At 44.1% G+C, this 26,097-nt stretch overlaps 3 protein-coding genes across 3 annotated transcripts; 1 reads left to right on the top strand and 2 right to left on the bottom strand.

The window, feature by feature from the left end:
• Positions 1–2,501: 2,501 nt before the first annotated feature.
• arid6 (AT-rich interaction domain 6) lies at positions 2,502–6,435 on the bottom strand. The gene is made up of 5 exons (XM_084693966.1): positions 6,213–6,435; positions 6,054–6,106; positions 5,374–5,471; positions 4,993–5,149; positions 2,502–4,907 (listed from the first exon to the last, which is right to left on the bottom strand). Exons 1-5 carry the CDS (start codon positions 6,382–6,384, stop codon positions 3,603–3,605), a joined length of 1,785 nt encoding a protein of 594 aa, XP_084550092.1. The 5' UTR covers positions 6,385–6,435; the 3' UTR covers positions 2,502–3,602.
• A 4,743-nt stretch (positions 6,436–11,178) lies between these two features.
• LOC146220483 (uncharacterized) lies at positions 11,179–13,670 on the top strand. The gene is made up of 4 exons (XM_084693987.1): positions 11,179–11,242; positions 11,525–11,783; positions 11,883–12,092; positions 12,192–13,670. The coding sequence occupies exons 2-4, from the start codon at positions 11,544–11,546 to the stop codon at positions 12,999–13,001; spliced, it is 1,260 nt and encodes a 419-aa protein (XP_084550113.1). The 5' UTR covers positions 11,179–11,242; positions 11,525–11,543; the 3' UTR covers positions 13,002–13,670.
• A 948-nt stretch (positions 13,671–14,618) lies between these two features.
• On the bottom strand, positions 14,619–19,739 carry aqp3b (aquaporin 3b). Its single transcript, XM_084693675.1, has 6 exons — positions 19,605–19,739; positions 18,090–18,216; positions 17,255–17,392; positions 16,989–17,107; positions 16,606–16,823; positions 14,619–16,162 (listed from the first exon to the last, which is right to left on the bottom strand). Exons 1-6 carry the CDS (start codon positions 19,710–19,712, stop codon positions 15,970–15,972), a joined length of 903 nt encoding a protein of 300 aa, XP_084549801.1. The 5' UTR covers positions 19,713–19,739; the 3' UTR covers positions 14,619–15,969.
• Positions 19,740–26,097: the final 6,358 nt, after the last annotated feature.

Below are 26,097 nucleotides of genomic sequence, written 5' to 3'. Positions count from 1 at the left end.
TGGGTTATGTTTGTGGGCTACTTTGTGGCACATTGTCAGTAATTGTTAAACATAGACACCCCGACGTCTACATCCGCCAGTCGTGGACCAAGGTTTGAAGCCTGGTGCTTGAAAATGCATTCCACCTGTCTGTGTTATTTTGGTGACGGACTATAGTTCATACTCTTTTCTCTTTTTCTCCGTCTGGTTACTAATTGCTGGTCTGGTGGCACAGTGACAAGGACTACTCCCTGGCTCAGAATGGTGGTTTCATCATCCAAACAGTTCCGCCATGATGCCTCCTATAACATCCATGCCATGAGCAACTCAGAAGCTGGAGGTGACTTTGGTAATGCCTTGCTGGCCAAGTCTATATTGGATTTATAACCTCCTATTCCTAATAATGGTTGTGCTGGAGCCATAAGATGGATTTTGTCTTTCAGATCGACTTACTCCCATTGTGCCATTTTCTAAATTAATTCCCAGAGTGACAAAAGAGAGGTAGAAAGACTGCATTCAAAGAAAGCTTCATTTTTTTAATGTCGGTGTGAATCTCACATACATGGGCTTGGGGCCTTTTTTAGAAGAACCACCAAACGGATCCAAATGACTTAGGGATTTTCTGATCTTTCTAGACATAGTTAGGGTAGTGAGGAACTATACATTTGTTTACTTGCACACAGTTTACTGTATAATCTAATCAGTAGTGTAATGACAATTTACTATTTCATTACATATTTTTCCCCTGTTATTGTATTATTTTTTGATAGGTGGATATTTTGCCTAAATGAACATTTAGAACACTTTCATAAGCAACCTGTAAGACCTGGAATGTCAATATAAACGTACGTAGTTTTGTGACCGTAGCTTTGTACATGAAGGTGAAAGATTGTGGATTTACACAGTGACGCAAATGTTTGCACAAATCTGTTTTCTATTAGGTAAGTGCATTATCTTCAAAGTTTGGGTCTCAATAGGAGATAATCCTTCAATAAATCCATCAAACAATACTACACTTGTGAGGTGTGTCCTAGTGATAGGCTAGTCCTCTCTCCAGGAGGACATGTACATTTGCTATAGAACCCAATACACTTTCAGAAACAAAATGTTAAGTATTCACTGTATGAAAAGTAAACTCAAAGTATAGTTTTCCCCCAAAATATATGCTGGAACTTGAAATGGCATAGATTGGAATCATAATTGAGTGTGAAATACTTTCACATTACAAAAATAAAATCCATAAATATGTGGGGATTTGGGATCCACTGTTCTGTCATGTTGCAAGACTATAAATAATAAATGTGTCCTTATAATCTGTATTGGGAAACAAAAATGGCATATACTGTATGTCAGGTGAAATACTTTATTTTGTAAACAAAATTGTTTTGCTTTATTCCTACTTTTCCCTTACCTTTTGGGTTTGCATGGATAACTTTCCAACTTGCGAAAACATGTCTGAGGAAGTTGTCAACAATATACCAGATATTGTGTGTGGAATCAACTGGGAAAAAACTGGATTAAAATATTAGGCAGGTGGCATGTTGTAATTGTTAGTACTGTGTACACAGTCTCCAGAGTTACACTAAATACACATTTACTTAACTTAGAAAGTTCTTTATGCAAATCCATCTGTGGAACATTATCTAAATATTCAGCACAAAATCACAAACAACAATCCAGTACCTGCTATATGCATACACATTTTAGAATTAGTTTGAATCACAATGTCTCCTACCTTCCTGGTAAATTGCCACAGTTGATTACATAAAAATGTGATCTTAAAAGATTAGTGTCGTACTCTGGATTTACTGTCAACTTATCTGGCATAAATGCTTATTGTGTATGAACTAATCAAGGCATCATGCAGACTGTCCTACTTTATGACAAATTATACGTGTGGTATTACTTCAAGAAATGGTCTGTCCTTATATTTTTGCCCCTTCACCCATTCCCAATAAGGAAGCATCAGTACATTATGCATCAATGAGCTGATGATTTGAAGAGGGCTCATCAACACGGCTCGGAATACGCCCATGGAACAAGGAAGCAAAAAGCCTTTTTTCCTCAAACCTCAGTGTCTAAAATATCCTAAATTATTTCCTTCACACCGCAGGTATCTTTGTAGGTTAACACACGTGGATTTAAAGACAACAAAACCAACAGGTGGATAAACAATTATCTTCCTGGTGGCATGCTTTCAATTGTACCCACCAGTTCAAAAGACATTCCTTCCTGCAAACTGTAGGGCAACAGAATGTTTGACGAGCCTAATGATGTCAGTCATGCGATGGTGTTCTGCACATCCTAAAGATAGCCCTCACATCTTGACACAACAAAACAAACTTATAGTATCTTGTCTCTAAAGAAAGGTTCAGAATGGATTCCTGATTAACAAGGAAATAATCTTATTAACATGAGGTCTTTCCACTGGTTTGTGACTGCATGTTTCTATGAGTGATCTTCAAACAATGGTCTGGTGATGTTTGCTGTAATGACATGCCTGATACTGTCTTTTCATCCATAATTTTTTGGAATATATTCCCAAAACTTTAATTAACGATGGATCATTACATTGTAAAAAGTATCAAAAAAATTGTATTGTTCATATTTACAAACTTGCCACAATATGTTGCTGACAATTACAATAGAAAAGCCATTCACAATATGAATCTTGAATCACAATTTAACTTTTACAGTTTCTTTCAGTTCAAGAATGTAAAAGCTGATCCTGGTCCTTGTGAAACCAAATACATAACCTGTTTTCCAAAAACATGCTTATTAGTTGTACAAATATAGCTTAAAAGGTCGCTGTATGAACCCCAATATATTTATCACAATATTTACAATACTCAATAGACTAGAGACTTTCTCATCCATCTTTCCTATAGTATGTAAATGCTACCAGTTTTAACATTTTACTGCTTCACATGTTTAGAACCCTGAGAATAATAATAAAGATTTTACCTTCAATTTAGAAACAACAATTTCCTCTCAATACCTAAAAATAGACAGGCCATACTTGAGGGTTGAGGTTGGTTTAGGTGCAGTCCTATGTGAAGCACTCCTTGACATTGTTTGTAAAAAAAAAAAAAAGGAGCCATACAAATTCATCTGATTTGATACTCTGATACGTGTCAGAAGTAGATTTTAACAAGACCGGTTTCCGGTTTCCAGTATCAACATTTAAGATATTCCGTAAGGGTGTATACTTGTCATCTTTTGGTAAGCTGCGGATAGTGCCGGTCCTTACTACAGGCGACATAGACAGCCTAGGGCGGCATGAAGAGGGGGCGGCAAATTCCCGAGTGCATATAATGAAATTAATCTTCCCGCTGTTTCAAACGCACTACTAGCAGTGAGGTAGGGCTGTGGGAGAGACAAACCTTGCCTAGGGCGCCAAATGTGCTAGGGCTGCAGAGTTGCTGGTCTTCTTCTGGTCGAGACGCAGAGTTACTTGTCTTCTTCTGGTGAGCTGCAGAGTTGCTTGTCTTCTTCTGGTGAGCTGCAGAGTTGCTTGTCTTCTTCTGGTGAGCTGCAGAGTTGCTTGTCTTCTTCTGGTGAGCTGCAGAGTTGCTTGTCTTCTTCTGGTGAGCTGCAGAGTTGCAGTATTGCTTGCTCGTCACTCAAGAGCTGGAGATGAGTCTCTTCAGCTTCACAAACTCTTCAGGAGTTAGAGTTCCCAGAGAGCAAGAGGACACCGGGGATCTTGGGCCTTGGTCATCCTGCTCCAGAGGTTGGGGACTAGAGTGACTCTTAGACTGGTCTTCTCTGGGATTTCTGTCTTGTGGAGTCTGGTGCTGCATGGTCTTGGCGTGGTAAGGCCTTCTGGCCTCCTGCTCCTCCCAGGCATATACATCCCGGCTGCGAACGTCCCAAGTGCCCTGGGATGGGATTGGCTTGTAGCTGTGGGAACTGTAGGTGGGTGTTTGTTGGGCGACATAAGGGTGGTGAAAGGGCGGGTTGGTGGGGTCAGATCTAGAGGAGGGGATGTCTGGCTTGGCCAGTGCCCACTCCCCATGCTTTGGGCCTGGAGTGCGAGAAGAGGTTGGGCCTGTGGATGTTTGAAAGGACAGATTGGCAACCCTAGCGGCCGTGGGACCACACAGCAGGCCTTCCTTAATCCAGTCCTGGAGTAACGCAAGAGGGATCTGGATCTCCATCCTACCTCCAGACTCTCTGGAGGGGCTGGTTTGAGAACGGCTGAGATTGAGAGGCCCTGAACTGGTTTGGGCGTTCTCGTCTTTCACCTGTGTTCGCAATTCTGGACGCACCTGGGTTTTGAGAGGCTTCAGCGGGTGAACCATAGAGGGATCGCAGGGCCCGTCTCTGACCTGGGGGATGGGGCTCCCAGATTGGGCTGGGGTGTTGGGGGCAGGGGGTGGGCTTCGGGAAGACCAGTTGGAGGTGAGGTCAATGACGCAGCCATCACTGCTTATCGGCGGGTACGTGAAAGAGACCGGAGAGCTCTTGCCCGCCTCTGTCTTGGGCCTCTCGCAGCCCTCCTCTGTCTTGGGCCTCTCGCAGCCCTCCTCTCGAGCCAGAACCTTGGCCTGATAGAGAGGCACGACTTTGTTTAGAAACTTTGGAGGCTTCATGGCGGAGGTCGGGGTGAAGGACGAGGCTGGATGGTTGCAGGGATCTGGACTGGAGTCCTTGCGCCTCAGGTCAAGGGGCTGGGAGATATGTCGGTTGTATCTTTCTGCCAGGTAGCGTAGGTGTTCCAGGGGCTGTTGAACCATCTCTGTGGGGCTCAGAGGGGATCGAGGGGGTGGGTAGGGCAGTGGAGCCTGAGGGGCACTTTGGAGCACTGAATGGGAGACATTGGGTGGCAGCAAGGGCACATAGGAAGGCAGAGTTAGATGGCTGGAGGGATAGTATTGCTGGTAGCTTACAGGCATGACCCTCACAGTGGACTCCATCGGGTAGGTCTGCAAAGGAAAGACCAAGAGTTAGCGGCAAGAATTGGTGTTTGTGTGAATGTAGGTGTGCATGTGTGCATGCTTGTCAGTGCACCTGCTGCAAGAGGGGTGTATGATTCGTCTTCATCTTGACCCTGGGACACTCCTCATCCGCACTCTGGCTGTTGTAGTAGAAACGCTTGTTGGGACGGGGTGGTAAGACTTCCATGTAGTCCTTGCCTTTTACATGACATTCGTATGGCAGGATGAGCCTGGAGCGACACAAAGCACAGTTGTGAGTGAAACCCATCCTCACCGTGCAAAGGAATATGCATCAAGGCTCATCGAGTCACAACAGAACGTTGTTCGGCTGCCATCCCTCGACACCCCCTTCCGTGTCTCTCTCTCCTTCTTTGACCCCAAACGCGGGGTCGTAGCAAGAGCCATTCGTCTTGTGTCAGTGTGTGTTGGAATGTCGGTGCGTGGCCTGACTCACTTCTCGTAGTGTCTGCGGGTGCAGGTGGCTGCGCTGGTGCTGCGAGGGTTCCCTCCCAGGGTGCTGTACACCTGTTTCCACAGCTGCTGGGAAGTCACCTGGAGAGGACGGAACACTGTCAAATGCTGCTCTCAAACCGTTTATTGGAATGGAGTTAGTTTTACAGGTGAAGTCCTTTCTGTTGTTCAAACGATTCACCTTTTTTTCTAACTTTACAGTCCGACTAGCAAAAAAAAAAAAAAATTAACATAAATAATAAGTCCACTTAAAACCTAGAATTGTTTTGAATTAGCAGTTGATATGCTTTACAGGTATACCATACAGTATATACCCACATATACCCACACATAATTGTGATATATCTGTCACTTTCCACTTCCTTGTATTCCCTTGAAAGTGGGAATAATAACAAATAATAACTGAAGCATTTAGCAAACAGATATGGCAACTTCTTTAGAAATGCAAATAATTCGGTTGGTAACAGTCCACCGTTTCTGAGTAAATCATTAAATTACGTTAACACTGAATGTGGCAACATTTTCTAAGAAGTTGCCATATCGGTTTGCCAAATGTTTCAGAAGAAGTATTACTTGTAATGATTCCACTTGGTAATTTTGGTAGCTTGTTTTGACAATGAAATATAAAGTTGGGAATTTTGGGACATAACCATGCATTTTTACCTTGTGGTAGCCACCCATTTTTGCCACAGTCTTGTACATCAAAAACAGGTCAACTACAAACACAAAACACAAATCAGAATGTTTTAGAGTTTTCTTACATCAATATATGCTATTTATGTGTGGTGTGTGTGTGTGTGTGTTGGAGATTAAGATACTAACTTTGCTTGAAGCCGAGGTGGGGAATTCTTTCTATAGGTGAATCTCTCTTCATCATGAACTGGTAGAGGTCTTTGAGAAACGTCTCTTCCCTCATCTCCTCCGGGTCAACAGTCATCTCTTCTTCTGTCTCCCTGAAGGACATGGTGGCTGCTGTAGCTAACAACGCGCACATACGTGTCACTTCACTGCATTACTAAAGCTCCAATATTTACATCATGTTTCAGCCATGTTCTGTAGTGTAGACAAAATTGTATATTGCACATGTTTTTATTAATAATTAAAATAGGGATGCACGACATGTACACCATGTTCAAGCCATGTTCGCAATCTCAACTCTTGCCTTGCCGATTGTAACAAATAGACTCTTTCATCATGATCCTAATTTGTCAGACCCTAATGTTCCCCAAATAGAACCAGCATAGACCTTTCTGACAAGATAGGCCTGTGTTCTCCATCCAGGGTGACGGATCGGTGTTAAACATGGCAACCTGATTGGCTATTGATGGAAGTTCATGTTTGATCTCAGTCCGTGTTTGATGTTTGTCCACTAGTGTCAACCATGCTCGTCACACCGGCAAACATGCCACTGAAATGATTGTTTCATAGGACGGACTGTTTTCTAAGTCTGTAGTCCATTTCAAAGCTTACACTACACTCTTTGTTCCATTTGGGACAGGGACATTTTGAACAGTCAAACCAAGCATCAATCAAGTTATTTACAGTCCATACCGAATTACAGTGTAGGTTGTACAGCCAGTAGAGCCCACAATGTGGTCTCTGTCTGGGTTGACATTTAGAGTCATGCAAATCAAAATCTCTCTGCAATGTTTGACAGATTTATTATGTACTTACATGAAATATAAGTATGTTTCCTGATGTTGATGACCGATATTGTTTTATGTTTACTCTATATGCCAGTGCATTTAGTTTTCTATACAGTGTGTGTATCAATTTAAAAAATCAGTGCTAGTTTAAAAAGCAGATAAACCAAACTTTGTATTTCACAACTGACCATCTGGTTTCAGTCATTTCATCTGTAACATAAAATGTGTAATTCTCACCACCAGCAGAGAAAATAAATCTGCTTAATAAAACTCCACATCCCTTCCATACCCCGGTGTGCGTGTAGGGACGGCTTACCTGTGCACCCACACTGACAAGCGGAACCAATCTCAGGCTTCCAGGTACTCCACAGGTGTGCTTCTCCAGACTGGCTCAAATACTTCTCAAGGCTCTTCTTCACCCTACACCTTATGGTCCCACAACGAGACTGCTGTCATCTCGGTCTCGTACGTACACAAACATCTACATCACAGGTATGTCAAAAGAGGTGTAAACCCTGAGGATTGCTGCCGGGATGTTGAAGTCAGACCAGTCCAACCAGCTTGTGGCTGCATGCCAAAAGCTATGTTGTTCTATATAATATCAGATTCAGACATATACTTAATGACTAATGAATTTCTTGCTTCCTGTGGATTACATTTATTCATTTACCTTAGCATAGGATTACAAAAAATGGTTTACTTTTGCATTAGAAACGTGCTAAAACCTTCCACCTATCATGAATATTCAGTAACAGATTTAAGTGTACTGTACAGTAACCATATCAAATCAAATAACAATGTATTTGTATAGCCCTTTTTACACGCAAGCATGTCACAAAAAGCTTCCAATACGCCCATAGAAAACCCCTCAACCAGCCTAAACCCTCAAGGAAGACAAGGAAAAACTCCCAGAAAAACTAATGAGGAGAACAAATCTCAGCCAGTGATCTGCTCCTCCAGAGACGGTTGGTATATATATTGCTTCTGCTGCAAATCACTCATTTGCAGTGACATAGAATTACAAAATATCTAGTGTAATAGTGCCCGTGATGCAGTCGGTGAATAATATATGTCAATGAGATCATACAGAAATACAAATTCCTTGAACTATAGATAGTGCACAGTGCCTGTGATAAAACTGGTGACACACACCGATTCCTGGGATTATATAGGGCACAGTGCCTGTGATGATGATCAGAGTGAAGGGGCTGGGAGGATTTCCCATGATGCCCGTGGAGGCTCATAAAAGATGGGGAATGTCGAAATGCTCATTCGAACAACGTCAATCGTGGCGAAACACTCCACTGGATTATAAAGAGGACACCTGCGATATTTTGAATTTGGTGGCCAGTTCTTCAGATAATTGTAGAAAATTAATGAGGGACACACAAACACACACACACATTCCTGCTGTTATTGGAGAGATACCCAGACAGGGCTTTTTTTAAGTGTCAAAATCTTAAATATTTGCCGTTCAGACGCTTAAGTTCCTTCTGTAGTCAGGACAAAGAAAAGGTTCCACTCGGCCAGTTGTTATCATTGTGGATTAGGATGTCTGTGTCAACAGGTTTTTCCTCTTACACTGTTGATGCGTCTGAATTTGAACTCATCTAATATAGCTCTCTGACTTCTCAATTTAGCAAATTTAAAATTCATACAAATGTCATTTTGAAATAGAACCATTGTGTTGCTGTCAGAATGGAATGATGATTGTACTTTTTAAAAAGTCAAGTCAGTTGGATAATATAAAGTTAAAAAAAAGAAGACATTTTATAATGTAATTATGAAATAAAATACAAGCTAAGAAGGGGACCATGCCATTGAGCTACTGATATACTCAATCAGAATCAGAGCCAGAATGATAATGACGGTCTTCATATCGCAGTCTGATATTCTGAAATGTTCCTAAGGGTAATCTGCTCATTAGTGCACATGCTGACATTCAAGAAACTTTGGTTCCTCTGACAGCCTTTGTGTGCAGACCAATACCATGTTTTCATTGCATGGCAGGTTGTTGAGTGACAGATGGATAGTGTCTTACAGACAGTGCTGTTTCAGATGTCCTCGTGTAACCATGGTGGTTTCCTATGAGCCATGACAGTTAAAATAAACCGACATGGTTCCTTGATGGAATCACATTCCAATCAGTATTACTAATTTGTGGTTCAGGACAGCATTAAGGCTCAATACTTCCTGGTAGTGACAGTACTCCAACGGCTGTATGTTTATCATTCAGTCACTGTTTAAACAAATAGGCTGCATTTAGTTGACAGACTGAAACTCAGCTTTTCTTAGCTGTATCTCCTTTTGTGTAATATTCCAATTATTTGGAATAAAAACTGTGTGTTTTACCCTGTGTTTATTTGTCTTTTGTACTGGGCTAGTTCTGGCATGGGCACTCGGGCATGTGACATCATCAGCAGATGGTACTCACTCAATAAACTGAAGGTGTGTGCTAATTGAAGGTCCATGCCTTCCCCTTCAGAGGACTGGAATACTGCAAGCATTCAAAGACCCGGACACACAAGTTTTTTAGGCAACCTTCATTCGTGAGAAATTACTACGTTTAAATAATTTCATAAAACATGTGTGATGATACAGTCTTACGTCACATAAATCACTCATGAGGTATGATGCAAATTTGTTTCAATTCAATGTCTAAACTCAATGTTCAGATGCTTAATAAGATTAACGTGCTTGAAAGGTTTTTCTTTTTAGACTGACATGGACCAATACAAAACAAAAAAGGGCATACAATAGTGGTATCTTCTGTAACGTCTTGTTACAATCCACTACCTTCAATGGACATTTAGTCCTGCAATCTACAGTATTTAACACAGGCTGTCCATGACACCTTGATAGCCTTCGGTGACAAACATTAAAGGTGGTTCATTCCTGATTTGTCACAATGACACAAACTAGTTCAAGTTAGTCTCTGGGTTCTGGCTAGTTACTGTGCTAAACAGGGATTGACAAACTGAACACATTTGGACTCAGTACTGAAAATACATTGTGAGTACAGTACATCGTCATTAGGGCTGTAGACATGGCCATTAACCCTCTCTCTGGTCACGTTATTTAACAGAAAACGCATGATCTACATTTAAAAATCAATCACTTAATTCCATTTATTTATTGAGCACATCTAAAAAAACGGTGTCAATCAAAGTTCTGACGCCTCCTAATACCATATATGATAGGTGAACAAGTTTCCCTGTACTATCTGGTTTTCAGGAGAACCAGGGACTCACTTCTGTCACAATTTTAGTATTCTGCTGTCAGTTGGACATCACTATGATGCTAGGCTTGTTGCTCAAGATAATAACATTCCTAGCTTTATGCTGGTCGTGACAGAAGACTTTGGAGGACATTGTGTGCCGTTAACCTAAATGCACTTGGTGTTCTATAACCTGTTATTATCTGAGGTGTAGTGTTTGTTTTCACCATTTAAATATGCTTTTTCTTATAGAGTGATGGTAACCTGTCATTATCTGTGCTGACTTATGATATGAATCACACAACACATTTGTTCAATTTCACAGTGCGTGGGTGGGTTAAGTAACAGGAATGCTTAGCAAATCTAAACAGAAAAAGACAATAGGCCTACCATATTGGCTTGTCTTTTTGAGTTTGCACAACACATGGACATTAGCTCCAAAAACTAATGTTGGCAGCATAACTTTAATTGCCTCACATTGTCAGTTAAGATTAGCTTGATCAATTTAACTTAAACCAAGGCTTCTTGTCGCCAGTTCAACTTCCCAACCTCCACGTTATCCAACACAATTCAACAATATATACCCAACTGTACACCGTAGGAGGTGTATTAGCAGAGTGGCGCAGCGGAAGCGTGCTGGGCCCATAACCCAGAGGTCGATGGATCGAAACCATCCTCTGCTAGAATTTTTTTTTCATTGTAATTGTCAGTCATTGTTTTGGGGTGATGACCCTTTGGTAACTGTTTCTATGTATAGCATTCCACTATTGCTTGTACAATTAGACCAAACTGTCTTAATCCTTTCGTCACTCGAAACACACCGTACCCAAGCAATTTTGGCGCCATCATCTGGTTGGTTAACCATGTCACAGCTATTTATGCTCCGGTTGCTGAGCAACAGTAAGATACACTTACTTACGGCAAAAGTGGAGTTACGTTGGCGTTCTAGAACATTACAACTACGGTTACACAATATTTCTTGCGCGCCGGTAAGTATGCTACTCTTTATTGCAAACGTTTGTATATGACAAAAATGGTTTGTGATTCACAAAATTCTGAAAATAAAGATCTATACAGTCAGTTATCCTAAACATAATCGAGCTCACTTATATTTTCCGTTAGTCATCTCTCTATTATCTTTGAGCACTTTTCGTGCCTTTTCGAGTTTTGAGTAGCAACGTACAGTAGTGGATAAAGTATAATCATAGGCACATGGAAGTACACTTGCATTGATATAAACGGACATTGATAAAAAATAAAAAACCCTGCAGGTGTCGTATTCGTGCGAGCATGTCCCGCTCGGCAGCCAAGTCACGAGGGGAAAAGCCTAGGGCAGGCTCGGTACCCGTGCCCCCTCCTCCGCCCCCTTCGGCGGTGGAAGCAGTGGACATAATTCCCGGTCGCCTCACAGAGAACGCCTGGGTTGCTATGACGACACAGGAGGAGGGGGAAGAAGTGGTGGCAGAGATCATAGCAGATCTGAAGTCTACCGTCTTGGACAAATGCTATGAACAGTACATCGAAAAACAGGTACGTGACTTAATGAAGATGATAGACTACCATCCCGTTTAAACGCTGTCTCATAAAAATGTTTGACTTGCTCTCATTCTCTTCTCCATCTCTGGCAAGCTGGTACCATACACTGCCTTCTGGGCTTGCAGCAGCCTGGTTGAAACAGTGGACTGGCTGTTCCTGGCGAGGGATGAGGGGGAGGTGGCAGAGAGCGCCCCCTTGTGGGTGGAGGACTCCGAGGCTGTCGCTTCACCCTGTGACTCATGGGCTGAAGGCTGTGTGCCAGTGCACTACTCCCGGGTCAGCTCACACACACCTCTACTCCAGGTAGCTCCATAGAGATGACATACACGTACAGACACACACACACACACACATACACACACACGCGAACACCTCCTCACATGCTGTCTATGCCCCCTGCAGAAGCTACTCGATTTCAATTCAGTTGAATCGACAGATTTGCGGGATTTACAGCGCAAGCCTCGGCCGCCGATGAGACAAGAACTCAACAGGTTCCGGCGGGTTCCGACCCCGACAACGCCTCGGGGCACCGCGGAACCTGCCGCGACAGAGGAGAGTGACCCAGAGAGGCCTCCGGTCCACGCAGCATCATCTGAAACCACACAGAGGAGGACACGGCAGGGCCGGCAGCCGCGCGCTCCCACAAACGTGAGCCGAAGCCCAGGCATCTCAAAAGACAACCTGCTCACCTGGATAACCCAACCACCTCAGCGCAGAAGGAGAACCGGCTCCCTTCATAAGAAACTCGATCCGTCCCTTCTCCCTGCGAGCTGTTACTGGCCCGAGGTGGAAGTCCTGGAGCCTTGCCCCTCGCTGCGGAGAAACCAGCCCAACCAGCAGCACTGCAACAGGGGCACATCGGCCTCCGTACCCCCTCGTGTCCACCACCAAGGGTTACCCCGTGTCCGGAGGAGGAGTGTCATCCATCAGCCTCAGCGGCCGATCCTCCATGCTGGTGCCCAGCAGAACAGCTTCACACCGGGCTTCACCCCTCTGTTCGCCGGGCTCTCTCTGGACACCATGGAGCTCGGCCCTGGAGTGAGCTTTAGGGACCCGACCGTGGGCCTGTCAGGCCCTGGGAGGGAGGAGCCAGCCTGCCTGCCCCCGATGCCTGAGTTGAAGCCAATCAGAAGCATTCTGCCATCTTTGTTGTGGTTCCTGGATGAGGTAGTGACAGGGTACTCACCAGGGGTCACCCCTCCCTCTAGCTGAAGGACTGGCTGCAACACACTGCCACCCACTGCAAGGTCTATCGCTGAAATACAGCACATGAACCAGTATGCTTTAAAATGACGTTTGCTCATTTTGAAGATATGTTCCCTTGTGACCTTGCGTTGCAATTTAATAACAATCCTTTTGCGTTTGTAAAAAAGGTCACCATCTGATCAGTATATGACACATGTGAGCTGTTTACATAATTGCTTTGACGCAAAAGCAATCTTCAATTCCGGGGAAGATTGTAACATGCTGCCGTAGTGATTCTGTGGGTTGTCGGTGAATATTGATGTTCAGTACGTGACCACATAGCTGTGCTGTGGATCCTATTTTCTGGTTTTCCCACCATGACAACCTGAGTCAGAAGACGAAGATGCTGCATGCTGAGGTAAACCAACTCATGCTTTGACCACAGGAAGTGACATGACGATGCAGAACGAAATCTGTATTATTTAACGTTTGTCTATTGCAACTGAGCCAGAAGGTGGAACGCCTTTGTCATAGCTTACATCCTAGTCACTGGCATGTGACTGCAACTGTGTTGTTGGTAAATAATGTTTCGTTCACCCTGTGTTTTATTGTACCAGACCCAGTGATCTGGATGTAAATATTTGATTTAATACAGAAAGTAAATATGAACCTTCAAGCATCAGACAAAGTCCTTAATTAAAGATGAAGATATTGACTGATTTATAATTTATGTACTGACATATCGGGAACAGTGTATTTGTAGATACATAACCTATTAGGTCAAACTTTTTTGTTATTTTCTTCTTAAAGCCATGGACGGGTGTACAGATAAAACAGGTAATTTCAGAGGCAATGATTGACACCAGATGTGTGTGTTGATCTCCCAACAGCAAAGGTCACACCACAGAGTGATTCCAAATGTCACCCAGCCCTTTCTGAAGCTTAGAGGATTCAGACTGCTCTGGGGCCAGATCTCTGCCATTGATATTCGTTCCAAAGCTGAACATTTCACAGATGACATTTAGTGTCCCACAGAAATTTCCTTTCTTCCCCCCCCCTCCATTTTCTCAGCAGACAACAATCCAGCATTTAGTGGTTTTCGGAATTTAAATGACTCAGGAAACGAGACGCACCTCGGTTTCAGGCTCTGTAAACAGCGTTTCAAAATGGCCGCCGAGATGTTTTTGCCATCTTACACGTCTGTCTATCTCACCAAGGCCAGATAATGGAGCGGGCCAGTGCCCCGGGCCTCGGGCTACAAGGGGGCCTCAGAGTCTCGGGTCTAAGACCTCAGGTCAATTTCCTCTGAGGAAATTGAACGCCAAGGAGCGCTTTGTGCTCACGGCACAAGCTGACCATTTGCAGATGAGAGCTCGGAGCCAGGTGTGACTCTTGAGGGGAAGGAGAAGTTTAATATTGATGGCCGTACCCGAGCTGAAATCAAACCCTTTCAATTGAGTCAGACCTTGTCTGACAGCTACCCAGACGAGGAAGGCAAGAAAGACACCAATTTAGGAAAGCGTGGGGGGCTTTCAAAAATATATTTGCCCAGGGGCCTCACAGGACCATAAATCGGTCCCACCCCTCACTCTCTATCATGTAGAATTGTTGAAGAAAAGTTCAGATAAACACGATACACATTAGTCCGAGATTAGTGCTATATCATTTTATTGTTTTTATACATAAAATAGGAAAGAGTTGTACATGAAAGAAAGACTGTAACAAGTCTGCAACAATTAACCTGAGGCCCAGACACCCTTTGACGGACCACCGCTGTTTGCTCTGAGCTGTTACATTTAGTCTCTCTCTCGCTTTCATTCTGAACAGTACATTGTTAATGCGTGTATGGTTTCATGTGTGATCCTTCAACCACCCAGGTTGTGAGGCGTTGACATAGAACTTGAATCGTTAACCTTATTTGGGGTGGGTTGTTTTCTGACATGCATGTTTTATTAGGTTACTGTAGGTTTATCTTCCTGGTACCGTTGTGTTGCTCACGTTGCACAGCATGTGGTCCACAGCTACGTTTGGCTCCTTTCCCAAACCCACAAGCACATATGCTCCACATCTGGTGAAACTTATCGGGTGGAAAAAACTATCCTTGCACAACAACACCTGTGCTGTTGCCAGTACCAGATCCTACAGATTTATAAGTAGTCGGTGCAAATTCACGTCTAGCAACAGCTCTCTGGGTTTATCATAGATCACCTGTACTTCTATTATTATATTTTTGTTATCCTTGATTCTGATGGACTTTGGTGCAGCTGAATATAACTCATGAGTGCATACCACCATCTACATAATATATCATCTGACATATCTGCTTGACCTGCCCAGCAGCAAAAATGTAAATGTCATGGAAAAAATAGGGAATCCCTCAAAAGGAGTCATAAAATGCCTTTAGATGGCTTGATCTCAGCCCCTCTACTCTCTGGAATCCAGACATGAATTCAACAGCAAACAACAGATTTCAAATACTTGTAAGGAGATCCTTTATCTTTTGAATCTGTTGTTTGTTGGTTCTTGTGCTAAAGCAGGGTTGTGATAGTTGTATCAGATAGAAAGCATGAAGGTGGAACATTTCGGGTTCTTTGCCTGGTTTGAAGGAGTTGCTGACACTGTAACTGAAACAAAAGCTTCATAGTCAATTGAAAATCAAGGGACGTGTAAATACTGCTGGCAAATCCTCCATACCCCTTATGTATGTGTTCATATACATGAATCGGGTTCCTCATGCTCGTAAATGTGGAGAGAACATACTGTTCTAGACAGGCATTCGTACCATGATCTGAATGTTTTGAGTGTGGTATGATCTTATCATTATCTGATGGATTTTAATGAGTCACACTTTATACCAAAAGAGAGGTTCAACTGTATCAAAGGCAGGATATAAAACACGATATAACTGGGAAATGAATATAACTGAATTGTAAAATGCCCACATGTGGATAACAGCCGACAGGTCAACATATGGACCTGGGGAAAGATGAAAAACTCATGCACACTCCTTGGCGGTGAGGCTGGATAGTTTAAGCCTCTCCTCTCTCTCACCCTTCTCCTCCTCCTCCATCTTCTCCCGGGCTTCTCCTTCCACGTGGTAGCCCACCATCAGCTGGTACACCATCACCCCCACCACAGCACCCAGGAAGGGTGCAAAGATAGGCACGAAGAACCAATAGCTGCAGGCTCTGTGGATTTTGGAGCAGACAAAGCTAGTCCTTCAGACAACAGACGCTTGTGTAAATGTGGACTCCTTTTGCTCATATCTCCTGTCATAGACCATTAGTACAGGAAATGGTCCGTGCGTCACAACAATTTTACATGAAGGACGAAGTGTGGCCTTAGAGACAAATGCAGCTGTGTGCAGACGCAAACAAACACAGCAAAATAAGAAGAGGGAGGGAGAGAAACAGTTAAAGAGAAAAAGGTAGAAGGGAATCAGATGGTGAGGGAGTAGGGCTAGTAATCAGAAGGTTGCCAGATCGATTCCCCACCTTGCCAAATGACGTTGTGTCCTTGGGCAAGGCACCCTACTTGCCTCGGGGGGGGGGAATGTACCCTGTACTTACTGTAAGTCGCTCTGGTTAAGAGCGTCTGCTAAATGACTAAATGTAAACGTAAAGGCACTCACGTGAATACCTCACCCCCCCACCCTGCCAGCGCGGTGAAGAGGCGCGGGCCAAAGTCCCTGGCCGGGTTCACAGCATAGCCCGAGTTGAAGCCCATCGATAGGCCGATGACCAGCACCACAAAACCCACAGTGAAGGCCTCAAGTCCTCTGGGGATAGGGTTGTTATAGGGATCCACTATGGCCAGGATGCACACAATCAGAGCTGCGGTGCCAATCATCTGCAACGCATGGTCTGGATCAGTGTGGTCAGCGGTGCGCTGTTGGGATTCCACGACTTCAAGTATCAGGGTTAAATGTGGAACTGGGTTTTCAGATAGGGGCTACTGTCAGCATGCTAAGTTAACACAGAGAACCATTGGGCTTGTCTGACCGTTTAGCCTTACCTGATCAAAGAATCCGTTCAGAAGGGTGAGATGTTTTGAGGGGTAGGTGGCAAAAATGCCGGCTGTCGCGTTAGTCCCCACCACGATAAGTGTGCCTTGGGCGTAGTCCCACAATGCATCTGTAGAAAACGAGGGCATCACACGGTGTGGTGTGTCGAAAGACGTAAACGTCACAACATCTTTGAAGATCGACATCGCTTTGGTCAAGCTCTTGGCCGTCGGATGTTTTGTGTGGTTTTGTGTTTTGACTCTGGTAGATCACTCACCAAAATACATGCCAAATATGATGCCCGATCCTAAAAAGGCACCCAGAGTCTGGAAGAAGAAGAACACTGGGAACTTCCTCCAAGGCTCTCTCCCCAGCAAACACAGGGCAAAGGTCACTGTTGGATTTAGGTGGCCGCCTGGGAAAAGAAGAAGAAGAGAAGAAAAAGCCCATTATGTGTTGAACTGCAGCCCGCTTACACTCAATTTAAAGAGAGACCGAAGCCAATATGAAACTCGCCTCTAAAAATCACTTTCTTTTCTTAGAGAGAGAGAGAGAGAGAGAGAGAGAGAGAGGAACAGGCCCCAAGACTATCCTTAGTAATGGGAGTAAAACGCCTGTCAGTATGGGTTGTCTCTGTGACACCGTAAACAGAAGGGAGTGAAAAGACTCAGCAATGTTCTTCCATAAAGCTTGTGTTTTTTTCTCTCTACTGTATACTTTGAAGGGGGGGGGGAATCTGACGAAGTGCTCGGATGACACATTCATGTGGGTGGGTGTCTCCACCTCGTACGTTGAGCTTTTTTCTGTCGTGGTAGGAGGGAACCTAATTATAAGATTAGTATTTCTCCGCCACACATGTATTAGTGGGTGACAGTCTCATTATGAAACCACTGAAACTGCAGCATTCTCCCTCCCTTCTTTGACAGTGGATACGAGTGATGAAAATGTTCAAAGTCAAACCAACTCGCTTTGCAAAGAGAACGAGAAAGCGTCTTCCTCCCTCCATTTGTAATTGGTGTCTTGCTGAATCCTCGCTGTTGATTAACCTTTTAATTCATCCAACTGTAAATGTCTAATACTCACAGAATGCCGGTGAAGGTGCGCGCTCTCACCTGAAACCTGGCCACTCACAAGGATGCCGAGAGTGGCGGCGAATCCAAACGCAAAGTTGACAGTGAGGAACATGCCATGAGAACCCCCGCTCAACACCAGCTGTGCAACGGCTCCACAGCCAAACATCTACAGAGAAGAGACCAACACAAGTCAGGGACCATCCATCACACACAGCTGTTAAGGATCAGATGAGCGGTTAGGGAGTCGGACTGCTAATCGGAAGGTTGTTGGTTCGATTCCCGGCTGTGCTAAATGACGTTGTGTCCTTGGGCAAGGCACTTCACCCTATTTGCCTCGGGGGGAATGTCCCTGTACTTACTGTAAGTCGCTCTGGATAAGAGCGTCTGCTAAATGTAAACAGTTACAATGTGCAGTCTCAAAAAACCCACTCCTGAATCTCCTCTACAGAGCTTTCATTTTTCTTCCTTCTAAAGGACTGAAACGAACCGAGTGAGTAAAGACTAAACAAGAAGCCTGTTGCTATGCGCAGACAAACCCAACGGGTTCAAAAAAGCAGACCACCCACGATAGCACCGTCAGCAGCTCCACCCCAGGGGTCTGGCCTCGCACCGTGCCTGTAGCCTTCACCCAGGGCGTGGCTGCCTCGGACCTGGGAAATCACGCCCTGTGTTATGGGTGGTAATGCGGAGCTTATTGACGGTCTGAGTTTCCTGGCTGTTCCTCTGGAGCTTTTGGTGGACAGCTGGCTCAAGCCCACCAGAGAGACTGTGTGCCAGTGGGCTATGAGGTTTCACTCAGTAGCGTAGCCAAACACGGTCTGAGGCACCTAGACCTCTGACTGCGCTCCAGGAGAATAACAGCTGGCCCAGCCCCTCTCAGCTGGTCGAGCCGCAGATACTGTTTGTTGAGTTACCGTACCGTGGAAAACAGAGAAACCCAGGTAGCTGTGTCTGGTTGAACTTCACATGGCTTTTATTTCAAAGACGATGCATGCCAGGGAGGGCCGAGCGGAGTTGTTGATTGCGTTTTGACTCCTCCATTTTTTGGGGGAGTGTGCAGGTGAATGTACTGGATGAATTACACCCGACCATATCCGGGCTTCTTATGTTACAGATGAGGAAAAAAATCTTAAAGTACAATCTGTGACTCTAGAGGCTAGAGATAACTGTTTTCTCTCTTTATCAAAATAAATGTATTGCTGTGTGGGGAATAATTACATAGACCTAGATTTTTTTGTGTGTAAAAAAAAAAAATATTTATGTTCTCATATACAACACAATAAAGCGTAAACACTTTTGTTGAACACATTCACACTTGTGTTGTAGCTTCACAACATGAGAAAATGTGTCAATGTAGAGCTGAAGGCCTGTTTGGACACCAGACAGACAACAATAACGTCATTGTTTACAATGTACAATGTACAATCATTCAGAAAAAAAGGTTTCCCATACAAATTCACATCTCCCACTCATGTCAATAACAGTTGATACTGGGGAATCCACATGATGTCTCTCTGGAATTCCAGTCCAGGCCAAACCTCGGCTTCTACTCACCACCAGGATCAGGGTTCCCAAACATTCAGCCAAGGCCTGTCGGAGAAGCATGTGACGAATCTGGAAGCTCCGCGCCAGCTTGTCCAAAATAGTCTTCTGTCTTCCCATGATGCAGCTGTGTCAGGGTCGTCCAGTCCAGCGTCTAATTCAGGGAGGACTGTGCATCCTCTCTTAAAGCATAGCGTGGTTCCCTCCCACATCGAGAAAAAAAACGAGTACACAGTCCTCCTGGATATTCTTCCCCTCCCTCTACACCTCCACCCATATCTCTTTCCCACACTCTCCTGTCTCAAGACCCCAGTCGTTCCATTGGTTTTACCTGACCGCCCTGCTTTGTTTTCAGCTTGCTGCTCGGATTTGGTGCGACTGCTCTGTGGCAGTTCAGGGCAGCATTGTATTAAAGTGAACTGTTGTCACAGAAAAAGGTAGTACAAATCCTGTTCCAAAGTATTTAAACACGTGTCAGTTGTCTTGTAAGTTTGCTGACTATTAAAAGTAGGACATGTCAAACACGACAGAATCGTTACCTATTCCACATGTGAAACCATTTTCTGAGAAGTTACCAAGTGAATTCTTCTCACTGGTAACTGGACATTTTTCAGGCAACAGCAATCACCAGTTTGACTAAAACCACACAGATTCAGAATAATAGGAAACTGTGTTTTAGAGCCAGATGAGACCACTGTGGGATTCCTGGAGATCTTGAGTCAGATATTGGACTTGATGGATGGACACGGTGGTCTACTAGTGCGATTAGCTAAACAGCTTGTTCCCTGTCCTTACTGCGGCTGTTCTAAATATGCTGGCTGTTCTAAATCCCGCCTCGGGTAAATGTGATAGAACAGGTTGTAACTGATATGGCTTGGCTGAGTTTGTACCCGGATCAATGGCCTCACTTTTGTCCTTTTCTTCAAAAGGAACACAGCGAATTGTCGAGGAAGCAGGAATTAAGGGCTTTTGTCCCAGCAGAAAAGTAGCACACCGCCCCATGTCAAAGGGAGTCTTTTGTCTATGGGCCATACCTGCAGTATGACAAGGCAAGCTGAGCAAGATGGCTGGGTTCAAGTACAAAAGTGTCTTGAAAACCGCTGTCGGGAATTTGGGGGAAAAGTTTGACATAATTCCAGAAACACAACAGGAGCCATTTATGAAGAAAAATCCTTTATTCATCTCACAAACGTGGAAGATAAACACACACAAACACATACACACCACGTGCAAGGAACACAAACACACACACACGCTTGCCCCCGGGGGGAGTGTCACCGGAGAAATGAGTCTCTGCATCTGTCCCATCTTGCCGTTCTTTCTCCCTGGGCTGCCAAGAGCAGTGGGCAGCCACAACAGCACCGCTCAGGCACCAGGTCCAAGTGCTCACCCATGTTCTGGCCAGGCACACCAGCCGGAGAGCAATCATCTATATTGGGATTGTTTTTAACGGAGGAAACCCCAGGTGAGCGCGGGGAGAACATGCAAACTCTCCATGCAAACATCCGTCTGCATGTTTAGGAAGACATTCATACATTTCATACTGAAGGGGAACCCTTCCTTCACTGGTGACCTGTCAATAAAGAGCTGACTGAACAATATCCTACACTTGGTTTGCTGCTGACTGACCCCATCTGTATCAGTGTCCTGGCAGCCTGTCCAAGTTTTGAGACCTGGTTAGTTCAATTTTCCTTTAGCTTTTATCCAGGCATTCCAGCTTGTCAGACGGTAGCCCAGAATGAAAGAAACGGTCTCATTCCCTTATCACTACCGCCTAACTGATGCCGGCTTGACATTCGAAGCGGGATTCTTCATGCAGCCTGTCAGGTTTTACCTTTCAAATTGTCCGTGCTGCTAAAGGGTCCTCACCCCTCTTATACATACAAGAACCTGTCTAATGCATAAGAAAAAGGATCTCTCACTGCCTCTCTACATCTCTCCCACAAACACACACACGCACACACAAACACACACACACGCACAGCTCAAATGAGACATTACAACAGAAGATCTCGGAATATTTAGACAAAGCTAAATGGCATGTTGGACACATTTGTTGGAGGCAACTTAAATAATTCAGTAGCACAGGGTAGCACCGCAGAGTGCCTTTGTGCAGGTGAGGAATGAGGTCCCTGTCTGACGCAGAGGAGGAGTAGCTAATGGGCTCAGAGAGTGATAGGGCAAAAGCTCATTGGCGTAACCATAAAATGTTTCCCCTGCCTGTATGCTAATGGGCTTATGAATGATGTGGCATTCTGCTTGATTCCACTGTGAATCCCAGACTCTGGGTTTCACTCACTGACTGTCCGCCGACAGAACCAGCTTCTCATAAAAATGTCACCATCACTTGTCTTGAGATTTTGCTTTTGGGTGAAAAGAGCCTTCGGATACAAGCATTTACTTCAGATAGGATGGGAAATCATGTAACAACTGAGGTGAATATGTTCTCATTGTCAGACTTAGTCAATTTCTCGATGTCACGGTATCATGCTTGTGCAGGCTTTGTGTCACGGCTATGGCCGTGCCCGTTAGATGTTTTGATTAGGTTCTTGGTTTTCCCTGCCCAAGTGTGTCTAGTTTTCTGATTAGTTCTGAGGGTTGTCACCTGTGTCAATTTGCTCATTTGTTCTGAGTGTTGTCACCTGTGTCTTGTTTGGTTTGATACTTAAGGTTACGTTTTGTGTCCAGTCTTTGTTGGTTGTTGCGTCTGTACAGATGGGTTTCTGTGCGTATCCCTGTTGTGTTCTTGTTTTGACCAGTAAGGGCTGTCTCTCCCTGTCTCTCCCTGTCTCTCCCTGTCTCTCCCTGTCTCTCCCTGTCTCTCCCTGTCTCTCCCTGTCTCTCCCTGTCTCTCCCTGTCTCTCCCTGTCTCTCCCTGTCTCTCTGCACTTGAGTTCATCCCCCTCACACACTGTGATACACGACTCATCATTGCAAAAAAAAATCAGAAGAGTTGAGTTGTGTTCATAGGTTCTACAATTTCTTTGCAATCATACACAGTGCACGTACACACATTTCAACAGTGAAGCAAACCCGTCTCGAACACTCATGCACACACCTTCTAGAACATTCCCGAGCGTGCCAGGTTCCTTCTCTATATGAAATAAAATACAGACCAGAGGCCAACTAATAAATACAAAACAGGGAGACGAATCGGGTGCCGTGATGGAAGGCGATGCAGAACAAAACACACTGAAAATGTACTTGCTCACACCTGTATGCTGTGACTTCCTGTCCTGTCCTGGCAAAGCCAAGCAGACAGACCCTGTTCAGACCTGATCGTCATTCAAGCACTGCCTCTAAGCCCCCTGGGAGCCGCAGTAGTTATAGGATATCAGCTTTCCAATCTCAGTCTATTCTCTCTGTTGGTTATGGAAGGTGTGATCCTGAATATGAGCCCCACTCTGACTGGATTACCATCATAAAAAGAAAACACACACACCAACAGTCACAAACCCACACACACACACACACACACACACCCACACACAAGGGCACAACACATTTTCTTGAATTCTATTTTAATCTGTCATTTTGTGATCCTGTATGGCTGTAGAAAAGCCATTTAAAATAGCTTGCTTTTGTACAGAAAGCTTCAGATTCAGGCCATGCTCCTGTAGTGTGCCAGTGTTTTAGCAGCATTACCGTATCCCATAGCACCTACTGATTAGCCCTACAGCAGGCTACTTTGAATCTTTGCAATTTATTGCAATTCTAGTCCTGGTCACTAACAAAGTACAAGGTGGACAACATCTAACTGAGTTATCTACTGGTAGCTGAACTGCTATAATTGTCATATATTATTATCGTTATTATTATGTATTATATTATATAATAGTTTGTGGGTTTAAAAAAAAATTCTCTCATCCTTAGCTTTGCTCTGGCTGGTGGTGACCAGTAGAAGGCAGTATTTGACCACAGCTTCTCTCATCGTCTGCCTGAAGCAATCCAGCGACTGGGGCTTTTGAACGCAGGCATGGCAAGCTGTCCCTAGGGAGTGTCGCGCCGGGCAGGTGATGCGTGAGGACCCTGCCTGTGGTTCTGAGGTAAGCCATCTGGTCACACACGGGTCCCACTCTCCACCCTGAGCACGGCCGCGTCGCTCACCGCTGAGACGAGGAAGAGACCCGCTCTCCTTGAGACTCACACATTGAAATTCATCATCGTCAACCCTGACAGCCTTAGTTAAGTTGAGAAACAATTCCCTCATTGAATTAACTCAGTGCTGCTGTTTGTTTCCGCGAATTGTCTGACGTTTTCATTGCCAGTTCCTGTAACTACACAAAAATAGGTGGTACAGCACATGCTTTGGTCAACTTTAGGAAGGGGCTTGCTGCATGATGTTGAGGAGAAAGACATAATATAAAAGACCATAGCAAAATGGAAGGAAACAATTACCATGAATTCACAATTACTAACTATGAAACTTGTATTCAGTCATAAACCATGTGCGTTTTCCTCAAGACCTTTGAGAGCCACTGGTACCGTTGATGAAAGCATTAGTGACTCCTCAGAGATAACATGTTACCTTTACTTTCTTTGAAAATTCTGGCTTTAGAGATAATTGGAAAGGGGCTCATGAAGGGGGAAAAAAAATCCTATCGATCTTTCTTTTCTGTTTTCTGAATTCTCCATCTAGAACACAGAATGTGTCGCCCTTGTCACGTTGTTCAGAATAAAGAGTATCCTAATACATGGAAACACAAAAGGTCAGCTCCCCATCTCCCCTCCTCCTCTTCTCTGTTTGTCTGACTCCCAGCACTCAAACGTGAGTTTATGTGCACTGCTGTCAATCGCAATATGAAACTGAACTCTGTGCCTTGCAGTGTCACGCAGTGAGGCAACACAGCTGTGTCAGACTGTGGTGAGAAGGCGTGAACTCTGTGTTGGGATTTTTCTAGAATAGTTTGCTTATAGTCAATCTGTTATTTCAGTGCTAATTGGAGTACATAGATTTTCACTTATCACTTGTATTCTCAGGTGACAAAGAAGGCTTTTAATCATGTGGAGTTATGACACTTATTTCTCTGTTAATTTCATGAAATGCTTGTAATAGTTTTTATTGAATTACAAGTTTGTATGTATGTACTTTCTGTACTTTTATGAACTTTGTATTTATGACTTTCTTGAGTCATAATCAGAGAGTATCTTGTGGAGTACCTAATCTGTTTTCCATGTGCAATAGTTATTCCTCGCATTAGTAGCCAGTGAATAACCCTGTAATGATGTATTGTCATATTCTTAAATGATTTTTTTAATTTTATTTTATTATAAACTTTATTTCGAACACTTACTAGGTCCATAGATTACAAAACAACATAGACATAATAAAAACACGAGGTAAATCATTTTCTGAGGTGGCTCAGACGCCAGTGAGTCCACATATTTGAAAAGTAACGCTTTGAGCTTAGTGCTGGATTGGTCAGCACCAGGATGATACTGTTCATGGGGGTCGTAAGTCTGCACATGCAGCTGTACATGAGTCTGTGCAGCACTGCAGGGCAGGTGGGCACATCCGCATTGACTAACATTTGGCTTGCACTGCTCCAACGGGGTATCCTTAGCAGCATCCGCAAGCCATCATTATGGGCAACATTCAGTTTGTGCATACTACTCTTTCTGTAGTGCCTCCACAGGTGGGCAGTATACATGGGGGTACAGTATGCTTTGAACAGTTTGGTCTTAACGGGTGGTGAGCATGCACCAAACTTTCGGATCAGCATATTGGCTTGTCCATAGAGCACTCAACGCTGTTTATTTATGTCTCTGTCATCAGACAGGTCAGCACATATGTAATGTTCCAGATATTTACAATCGTCAATGACATTTAGTTTGTTTCCAGACAAGAAGAAGTCGGGGGAAGAGAGTTTAGAGTCCCCCCTGCTCCAGACAATCATGATGTTACTTTTCTTCGCATTGTATTGGACATCAAAATCTGATCCATTTTGGGAGCACACCCGTAACATCTCTTGTAGACCAGCACTATATGGACAGATAATTACTAAATCATCAGCATACATTAGATGACTGATGATTCTATTACCAACCCCACAGCCCGGTCTACAATCATCTAATAGTATTGACAAATCGTCCATATAAACATTAAACAGAGATGGAGACAATATACCGCCCTGCCTTACTCTATTAGAGACGTGAAATGGGGCAGATATAGAGTTTCCTCATTTCACACACATACTTTGTTGTATATACATGTGTCTAGACATAATACTGACAACTCGACCACTATAACCTTTTCGTTAGGGAATTCTTGTTGGTTTGCATTTCTTATGGCCAATACCCACACATCAATATCTACGTAAAGGAGAGTCTACTCTCGGTTATTTGATTGCATGGCAAATCATCTTGTGATACTAGCTCATGTGCAAGTTCTAGTGGAAGAGGTGGTAGGTCGCTGAATATTGACCATCCTTCGAACTCCGTGTGTGCCTAACATGCACTGGTGCTTTCGCTCGTACGTTATTGACACAGTGTAGCACTTCTTCTG

Source organism: Hypomesus nipponensis, chromosome 27 (assembly GCF_054491055.1).
Source record: "Hypomesus nipponensis isolate SF chromosome 27, ASM5449105v1, whole genome shotgun sequence".
NCBI classification, from domain to species: domain Eukaryota; kingdom Metazoa; phylum Chordata; class Actinopteri; order Osmeriformes; family Osmeridae; genus Hypomesus; species Hypomesus nipponensis.
This window is presented reverse-complemented; position numbering and strand designations above follow the sequence as displayed.